At 35.3% G+C, this 10550-nt stretch overlaps 1 protein-coding gene across 3 annotated transcripts in view; it reads left to right on the forward strand.

Moving 5' to 3' along the window:
* ATP11B (ATPase, class VI, type 11B) overlaps positions 1-10550 on the forward strand; it is a 140375-nt gene that overhangs the window by 62846 nt on the left and 66979 nt on the right. For all 3 annotated transcript variants that reach the window (XM_010855636.1, XM_010855635.1, XM_010855638.1), the window contains 6 exons: positions 2458-2608; positions 3447-3644; positions 5787-6029; positions 6627-6802; positions 8018-8086; positions 9861-9934. In XM_010855636.1, the coding sequence (XP_010853938.1) occupies positions 2458-2608; positions 3447-3644; positions 5787-6029; positions 6627-6802; positions 8018-8086; positions 9861-9934 (911 nt within the window). The remainder of the gene's footprint in view (positions 1-2457; positions 2609-3446; positions 3645-5786; positions 6030-6626; positions 6803-8017; positions 8087-9860; positions 9935-10550) is intronic.

Consider the following 10550-nt stretch of genomic DNA (forward strand, 5'->3'; position numbering starts at 1 on the left):
CAATAGACAAAATTAAGAGCCAAAAGTTGCTTCTTTGCAAATATTAAAATAGGTAAATCTATACCCAGATCGGACACAACTGAAGTGACTTAGCAGCAGCAGCATACCTAGATCGAGGGATCAAAGGGAAAAGAAGTGGTAGAAGAGAGAAAACTTAAAAAGATTTGCATTGCCTCATTTCAAGACAGTATAAAGCTACAGTAAGTTTTGTATGATTTTAGCATGAAAAGATAGTTCAGTAGGTTAAAATATAGAGAGTTGAGAAATTGTGATTTTCAACTAAAGCATTAAGTGAATTCAGTGAGGAAAAAGTCTTTTCAACAAATGATGTAACAACAATTGGATATTCAAATGGGAAAAAAAATAATAAACTTCAACTCCTGCCTTACACTGTACACCAAAAAAATTTTTAGGATGGATCATAGATCTAAACATAAAAGCTAAAACTATGAAACTTTTAGAAGAAAACTTTGGAAGATATCTTCACAACCTGGAGATAACTAAGTACTTTTTAGGACACAAATAGCATAAATAAAAGGAAAAATTGATAAACTGGACTTCCTCAAAGTTAAAAACTTCTCATCAGACTACACAATTAAGGAAATGAACAAATAAGCCACAAACTGGGAGAAGATATTCACAAGATCTATCTTACAAAGAACTTGTATTCAGAATATATAATGATATATTAATAACTATATGTTTATAATAAAAACAGCCCAGTGAAAAAAATAGGTAAGATATGAACAGATACTTCACAAAGGAGAATATACATGTGGCCAACAGGCACATGAAAAAGTGTATATCATTAGTCAAAAGAGATACAAAGTAGAACTACAAAGAGATACCAAGACGTACTTATTGAAGTGGTAAAAATGGAAACTGAAGGTTCCAAGTATTGGCAGATAAGGAGCAGCTGAAGCACTTCTAAGTAATCTGTGGGTCAAATAGGAAATTTCAAAGAAAAAATTTGTAAATACCTAGAAATTAATACAAATACAACAATCACATTTTGTAGAATGTAGCTATAGCAGTGCTGAGAAGAAAATGTATAGTACTTGTATTAGGATTCTCTAGAGAAACTAAGCCAGTAGTTTATACCTAAGTTACATATAAGGGGAGATTTATTATAGGAATTGGTTCACGTGGTTGTGGAGCCCGTGAAGTCTCAGTCGGCCAAATGCAAGATAGAGACCCAGGAAACTTGGTGGCATAATTTAGCCCAAATCCAAAGTCCTAAGAACCAGCAGCTCTGAGGTCCCTAATCAAGAAGAGACAGAATTTCTCCTTCCTTCGCCTTTTCTTATTGTTGTTGTTGTTCCATTTGAGCCCTCAATGAATTGGATGATGCCTGCCTATATTGGGGTTTTCCTGGTGGCTCAGACAGTAAAGAGTCTGCCTGCAGTGCAGGAGACCCATGTTCGATCACTAGGTCAGGAAGATACCCTGGAGAAGGGAATGGTTACCCACTCCAGTATTTTTGCCTGGAGAATTCCATGGACATGGACAGAGGAGCCTGGCAGACTACAGTCTGTGGGCTTGCAAAAAGTCAGACATGACTGAGCGACTAGTTGCTATATTGGTGAGGGCGTATGTCTTTACTAAGTCTATTGAACTAACTATCTCTTCCAGAGACACCCTCACAAACACATCCAGAAACAATGTTTTACCAGCTCTCTGGTTAGCCTGGTCAAATCAACACACAAAATTAACTGTCACAGCACTAAATAATGATATTGAAAAAGAAACACCAGTGACAGAAATTGAAATTTAAATTATACCATTTGCAGTCACCACTCCCAAAGAAGTACCTAGGTGTACACCTAACAAAATCCATGTAAAATCCATGTGCTGAAAAGAACAGAATGTTGATGAAGGACTTTAGAGATAAAATATTAAGCTTGCCCAGTGAAAAGAAGAGGGATTTTAAAGTCAATTCATGACTTGTATGATTTTGGGAAATCTACAGAACGATTTTTTAGTTTTGGTCACCATCTTTAAAAAGGATGCAATCTCTTCCTCACAGGTTTTTATAAATATTAGACAAGGTTGTTTTTTGTTTAACATAAGACAAGTTAGTGGTTGTGACAGAAGTTCTATAAAATATCAATGCTATACAAATATTAGTTATGTTTGCACATAAAGTAAGATAGGTCCTGAAAATGTAGAAAATCTTTTGATAATTATTTACAGTAAAATAACTGGCCAAAACTGTCATTTACTATAAGCATTTTGAACAGTAGCTTAACTATAGTAAATATGTTTGTAATCGTATGTATCTGTTCTTTTATTTCTAGTAAATAGATTTAATTGAATGGTCATAAATTGTGTCATTTAGATAGCTATCATAATATCTTATATATTTAGTGTCTTATTTAATACCAATAATAATTTCCAAACAAATGAGTATAGTAACATGTTATTGATACATTTTATATTATCTTTTTTTCATTTCAGGTCAATGAATACATTTTTGATAATTTATCTAATAATCCTTATTTCTGAAGCCATCATCAGTACTATCTTGAAATATACATGGCAAGCTGAAGAAAAATGGGATGAACCTTGGTATAACCAAAAAACAGAACATCAAAGAAATAGTAGTAAGGTATTTTATGATGTTCTTGACTCTGTTATAAAGAAAATTTTATTCTTTGGAAATTTTATATCTTTTAATGCTTTGTAGTGACTTCTGATAGGAGTTATCAGTGTCATCCCCTAAAAGTATTATTGTTGAAGGATATCAAAAGGATATTGCATGTGAAGAGTAGCCAACATGTTTGTACTGGTATGCTTTTTACATTTTAGGACATAAGCAATTATATTCCCTATGACATAATTTGAATGGTTAAAGAAGATCACAAAAATTTAGATTATCTGTATTGGCATTCCACTTCAGTACTAGATATTGAAATTTTCATTCCATTTACTGTATATTATAGATTATAACTAAAGAGTAAATTAATTAATTTTCATTTCTATCAGAGTAATTCACTGGGCTTCCCCAGTGGCTCAGTGGTTAAGAATCTCTGCCTGTGATGCAGGATACGCGGGTTCAATCCCTGGGTCAGGAAGATCCCCTGACTGACAAGAATGGCAACCCATTCTTGTCTAGAAAATTACAGGGACAGTGGAGTTTGGCGGGCTACAGTCCATGGTGTTGCAGAGTCAGACCTGACTGAGCAGCTGGGCACAGGCTTGCGCATAGGCACAGAAGGTAACAAATTAAGTAATTTGGTTTTAATCTTTTTTCCTTTCTCTTTAAGATTCTAAAGAACAATAAATGTGTTGAAAGGACAATTCAATAAATGAATTTCAATTCATGAGGCTATTCTGTTTCAGAATATAGTTAATAGTCTATTTAAATGTGAAACCGATTATTTTCTTCAGTGATGATAAAGAAATTCTCATATTTTTTCTTACCAAAAATCATTTTTTCCCCACAGATTCTGAAATTTATTTCAGACTTCCTTGCTTTTTTGGTACTCTACAATTTCATCATTCCAATTTCATTGTACGTGACAGTGGAACTGCAAAAATTTCTTGGATCATTTTTTATTGGCTGGGATCTTGATCTCTATCATGAAGAATCAGATGAGAAAGCTCAAGTCAATACTTCTGATCTGAATGAAGAACTTGGACAGGTAAAAATGATCCTTTTGTTTTTCTAATTTGTTATTTTTATCAAAACAATAAATGTACAAAAACTAATAAAACTAAATATTACAAAACTTATACTAAAAAACAGCCCCACTTTCTTTGCTCCACACCTTGTTTCTTGTTTCCCATTTTGAAATCTTAAACTGTTCTTCATTATTTAGCATTGTATTTTTATATGGTATTCTTTCTGGATTTTTAAAGTTGAGACATTATTTACTATGAAATATAAAGATATAACCCTTACACTATTCCTTCTACACACATCTCCAGACATATACCCACTTTGCCTCTCCATAGCTCCCCAATATTGTTAAATCACAATTTGGGATTTAATAAATATTCACTTACTAACATTATTAGAACTGTTTTGTTATAGTTTATTAACTCCTAGTTCTCTCTGTGTGCTGTGTAGTACTATAATTACATTTTTCCTATGTATTTTGGTTTTGTTAGACTTAATTGTTCTATTTTTTCATTCTCTTAATTTTCATTTACCACAAACAAATCTGATGAGTGTATGAACCATCTCTTACATATGCAAACACAGCAGGTAATCTAGGATTTCCTTTCTCTTTTTTATTCTGTTGCTCGCTTTCTCTTTTGAAGCCTTTCATTTTTCTGCTTCAATTTGGACTTCTTTCTGGACCAGCTTCTCAGCTGTCACCCTGGACTTCCTTTTCCATCACCCTAGAACTTCCCTTGTCTCCCATCTGTTTTAAATTTCCTGCCCTCTGCTTCCCATGTCTTCCCACCTGTTGCTTATTCTCTTATTTTGGTGGACCACATCTTCTAATAACTTCTTCGGAAAGGATGCATAAGATGGATATATTTTGAGTTTTTGCATGTCTAAAAATATCTTTATTCCCTTCTTACACTTGATTAATAATTTAGGTTGGGAATTATTTTTCCTCAATATTTTCAAAAGCAGTTCTCCATTTTTTTCCTGGCTTCCAGTGTTTCTATGAGAAATCCAATCCTATTCTGAGTCTCAGTTTTTCTATGTGATCTGTTGTTTTGTTTCTGGAAACGTTAATGTTTACAATCTTCTCTTTGTGCAATGAATCTGAAATTTTATGATGATACACCTTGGTGTCTTTTTTTACTCCCTTTGGGCAAATAACTCCAAGTCCTCTTAATCTAGAAACATGTCCTTCACTTCGAGGAATTTTCCTTATTTCTTTAGTAACAAGTCTGTTTCTGTTTTGTGGAATTTTATTTCTGAAATTTATTAATTTGGGTGTCAGACCATTTATCCTAATTTCCTAATTCTCTTTGAATTTTCATTTCCGTGTTTTTATAATACGGTTTCTGGGAGAAGTCATGCACTTTTATCTTTCCACCTATCTTTTGGTTTATTTCTATGATAATATTTTAAATTTCTAATATTATAGTATATCAGAACAGTGTGTTTGTTTGGCTGTGCCCTGTGGTTTGCAGGATCTTAGTTCATCAGTTCTGCTATAATGTGACATATCCATTACTAAAAATCACTGTGCTGTGTAAAATTACTTACTAAAAACCACAGGGTTTATGGGAAAATGGGATTGGGGTATAACATAAACTTTGTCAGTAATACATTTAAAATGAAAAGGGAGGAACCTAATGACAACAGTACTTGCTAAATTATTAAGAAATACAATAAATATGGTAAATACAATAAATAAATACTACAATAAATACGGCACTTTATGAAAAAGACCTAAAGTATACTTGTAGAAGTGGCCATCAGAAGTATTGCAGCTGGTTTTTGTGTGTTATTTGAATTTATTTATTTGGCTGATGGGTCTTGGTTTTAGCATGTGGGGCATTCAAGATAAGATCTTTCAGTTGCGGCATGTGGAATATAGTTCCCTGACCAGGAACTATTTCTGCTGTTGATTCAACAAAAACTATCAGTCCCCTCTATAGATGAACGTAACTCTAAAGATGCCACAGACTTAGAAAAGTCTATAAATTTTAAATGTTTTGTGTTACCTTGCATCATTAATTATTTGTACTCTCAACATGAGTATATCAATGTTAATAGGTAAACAACATCAGGAGACAGAGGGCAGCTTTTTTTTTTTTTTTTTTTTGTCTAATATAAGACCCTGAACAGAAAAGTTTGTTTTCTTTTCTATCTCTAGGTGGAGTATGTGTTTACAGACAAAACTGGTACACTGACAGAAAACGAGATGCAGTTTCGGGAATGTTCAATTAATGGTACAAAATACCAAGAAATCAATGGTAGACTTGTATCTGAAGGACCAACACCAGACTCTTCAGAAGGAAACTTATCTTATCTTACTAGTTTATCCCATGTTAACAATTTATCCCATCTTGCAGCCGGTTCCTCCTTTAGAACCAGTCCTGAAAATGGAACTGAACTAGTAAGCAATTTTTAAGTTAATAAATAGGAATTTCATTTGAAATAGTAGTTCTTTGTAGTTGGTGGGTTGTAGGAGAAAATGTTTTAAATGTTAGTGGGGCAAGAAATACACATTTGAAATGTTTATACTTTGGTTCAGCATTGAGAATTTATAGTTATAAGCAAACTTAAATTGTCACTTATTATGTATCTACTTTAGTTCTCTAGGTGTTTAAATGAGACTAAGTTAAGGAACGCGCTTTCTGCCTTGAAGTAAATAAGACTTTGTTAAGGAACAGAGCTTAAATTTATTTAATACCTTTTCCATCTCAGTTCTGCCACAAAATAGTTTTTACCTTTACTTGCAATTTGGTTATGTCTACTGAAAAGATAGTCAGATGTTAAAGGGTCATAAGCAAACATGACGTCTTAACTCTTTGGAGTCAGAAGCAGCCAGCTAGCTATTACTTATGCAATTCAAGATTATAGCACTCTTGTTCTACATCTTTATCAAATTACAAACTGTATTTAATGGCATTTTTTAGAATTTTGTTTCTGGTTTCCTACATGTTATTTGGTATTGGTATTTTTATTGTGAATATTAATTATGTTTCTGCAGATTAAAGAACATGATCTCTTCTTTAAAGCAGTCAGTCTCTGTCACACTGTGCAGATTAGCAGTGTTCAGACTGATAGCATTGGTGATGGTCCCTGGCAGTCCAGCTTTGCACCTGCCCAGTTGGAGTACTATGCATCTTCACCAGATGAAAAGGCTCTCGTGGAAGCTGCTGCAAGGTAGTTTAAGTATAATTTTCAAATCTTCAGAAAAATACCTTTTAAATAAAAGTGTGAAAATACAAGAAAATACTTTTAAATTCTCAGACAAAAAAGCACATAAAAATATTCTACATAAGAATGTGAAATGTCATTAATTTTGTTGTCAAGCTTGCATTAAGTCGTATTTTGAAGAGATCTCTTTAAAAGTCTACTGCATTCTGCATGTGTGCTCAGTCCTGTCTGACTTTGTGACCCTACAGACTGTAGCCTGCCAGATTCCTCTGTCTGTGGGATTTCCCAGGAAAGAATACTGGAATAGTTTGCCATTTCCTCCTCCGAGGGATCTTCCCAACCCAGGGACCGAACCTGCATCTCCTGCATTGGCAGGCAGATTCTTTACCTGCTGAGCCATCGCGGAATACCCATACCCAAAGTTAACAACAAGCCAAAGTAATTTTGTTACATAAATTTTAACACATTTATTATAGGCTAGCAGTGTTATCAAATAATGGCAATTCTACTGGTCCTTTCATTGCTTCAGTCTTCTGATGGCAAGTTTTACTCTGACAGCAGAAGTAGTGTTGTAGTAGGTCCAGGCACCACTAGCTACTGTCTGATTGCTATGAAATATGTTGTGAGAAATACTTGTGTGTGTATTGTTTTGTACCAACTCTAATCCTTTAAGTTCTTAAAAATAATGCTATATATTCTCAAAGGAAATACTTTAATACATCTTAAACTTATATTTTAAATGTTTTTACTCAAGTCATATCGTAAAATATGAAATGTTGTTCAGTTGCCCAGTCATATCCAACTCTTTGCAACCCCATGGACTGCAGCATGCCAGGCCTTCTGTCTCTCACCATCTCCTAGAGTTTGCCCAAGTTTATGTCCACTGACTCAGTGATGCCATCCAACCATCTCATACTCTGTTGCCCTCTTCTTCTGCCTTCAATCTTTTCCAGCATCAGGGCCTTTTCCAGTGAGTAGCTGTTTGCATCAGGCAGCCAAACTACTGGAGCTTCAGCTTCAGCATCAGTCCTTCGAATGAGTATTTAAGGTTGATTTGCTTTAGGACTGACTGGTTTGATCTCCTTGCTGTCCAAGGGACTGTGGAAGAGTCTTCTCTAGCACCAGTTTGAAAGCATCAATTCTTTGGCACTGTGCCTGCCTTCTTTATGGTCCACCTCTCATCCTTTATATCTTATATTTCTTTCTTCTTTTATTTCCTAGATTTGGCGTTGTGTTTGTTGGTAATTCTGGAGAAATTATGGAAGTTAAAACTCTTGGAAAACTGGAACGGTAATTTTTTTCTATATGTAATTTTCTATGTATTGAATACTATAGAACAGGAATCGGTAAAGTGACCCAGAAGCCAGATCTGGCCTACAGCTTGTTTTTGTATAGCCTGTAGACTAAATTGCATTTTTAAAATGTTTTCAGAAACAAAAATGCAACAGAGATCATATATGATGTTCAAAGCCTAAAGTATTTGCTATCTGGCACCTTAAAAGTTTACCAAGGCCTGCTCTAGAATGATGTCAGTATTACATTGTATCTCATCACAATAATAATATAATGGTCTGAATCTTTCATCTGTACTTTAGCTTAACGGTTCTTGAATTTACTTATGTGTTTATTTTTACATGTAAAGGTAATGAGTTTTATGTTTCTACTCACTAAACAAAAATTTCTTTATCTTTCCAATGATTTTTATCTTTCAAACATTAAGGAACTGTTGTATCATTTCCAATACTTCTACTGTTGGATAAAGTAGTCCGTTCTTATCATATTCATATATCTTTTGTGGTTTTTATCAGTTCTGATCACATCTCAGCTCCAGCCCTGCTTGTCCAAACTATGCTTTTCTGAACTAAATAGTGCCCAGTCTTTGACCACTTCTATCTGGGACCCTGTCTAGCTCATTTTATCAACTTCCACACTTGACCATCAGACACCAAATTCTTCTGCAGCTCCCTAGAGAGATCTTCCCCGTCCCCCCGCCCCCGCCCCGCAGCTGTCCTGTCCTGGGTTTAGAATCACTGCTATAATGAGCCTCTGTTACTAATGTGAGGGCTTATATTTCTCAAATGTGTTTGGTCAGAAAAAAGGGTTTAGAATCAGTCACCCTTTTTAGTGAGGAAACATGAAGCTGGGCAGATACGCATTCCAATCCTTGCTCTGCCACTCATATGCTTATTTGGCTTAGGCAAATGAATATGCCTTTCTGAGTATAATAGTCTTCATCTGTAAAGTGAGATAAGACCTACATCCTTTGGTTTTCATGGGTGTTAAATGATAGAAGGTATGTAAAGTATGTGGCATTCCGTTAAGTATTAGACTGACCAAAATGGTCATTCAGGTTTTCCCATGAGATCTTTTGGCAAAACCTGAATGAAGTTTTTCTCCAATCCAATACTTAATAAAAGTCTGTTCCTTCTTTTTCTATCTTGTATTGTTAATTGACTCATGATCCATCATCTTAAAAAATATAGTTGAGATTAATTTCTTGTTCTGAATTAACCATTTTATCTCTTATGGGGGTTCTTTCCAAATAGTCACTTCAGTTCAGTCGCTCAGTCATGTCCGACTCTTTGCGACCCCATGAATGGCAGCACGCCAGGCCTCCCTGTCTGTCACCATCTCCCGGAGTTCACTCACACTCACGTCCATTGAGTCAGTGATGCCATCCAGCCATCTCATCCTCAGTTGTCCCCTTCTCCTCCTGCCCCCAATCCCTCCCAGCATCAGAGTTTTTCCAATGAGTCAACTCTTCGCATGAGGTGGCCAAAGTACTGGAGTTTCAGCTTTAGCATCATTCCTTCCAAAGAAATCCCAGGGCTGATCTCCTTTGAATGGACTGGTTGGATCTCCTTGAAGTCCAAGGGACTCTCAAGAGTCTTCTCCAACACCACAGTTCAAAAGCATCAATTCTTCAGCACTCAGCTTTCTTCACAGTCCAACTCTCACATCCATACATGACCACTGGAAAAACCATAGCCTTGACTAGACTAATAGTCACTTAATATTATTCAAAAAAGTAAAGATTTTGTCTTTCTTATTTTTTTTCACTTAGATACAAGCTGCTTCATATTTTGGAATTTGATCCAGATCGTAGAAGAATGAGTGTAATTGTTCAAGCACCTTCAGGTAACAATCTAAACTTTTATGAATTTGTACTTATTTAATATTGTATTTGAAGTGGTTTGCCATTCCTTTCTCCAGTGGACCCCATGAACAGTATGAAAAGGCAAAACAATAGGATACTGAAAGAGAAACTCCCCAGGTCAGTAGGTGCCCAATATGCTACTGGAGATCAGTGGAGAAATAACTCCTGAAAGAATAAAGCGATGGAGCCAAAGCAAAAACCAATACCCAGTTGTGGATGTGACTGGTGATAGAAGCAAGGTCCAATGCTGTAAAGAGCAATATTGCATAGGAACCTGGAATGTCAGGTCCATGAATCAAGGCAAATTGGAAGTGGTCAAACAGGAGATGGCAAGAGTGAATGTCGACATTCTAGGAATCAACGAACTGAAATGGACTGGAATGGGTGAATTTAACTCAGATGACCATTATATCTACTACTGCGGACAGGAATCCCCTCAGAAGAAATGGAGTAGCCATCATGGTCAACAAAAGAGTCCAAAATGCAGTACTTGGATGCAATCTCAAAAATGACAGAATGATCTCTGTTCGTTTCCAAGGCAAACCATTCAATATCACAGTAACCCAAGTCTATGCCCCAACCAGTAATGCTGAAGAA

This window comes from Bison bison, unplaced genomic scaffold (genome assembly GCF_000754665.1).
Source record: "Bison bison bison isolate TAMUID 2011002044 unplaced genomic scaffold, Bison_UMD1.0 scf7180017864367, whole genome shotgun sequence".
Classification (NCBI taxonomy): domain Eukaryota; kingdom Metazoa; phylum Chordata; class Mammalia; order Artiodactyla; family Bovidae; genus Bison; species Bison bison.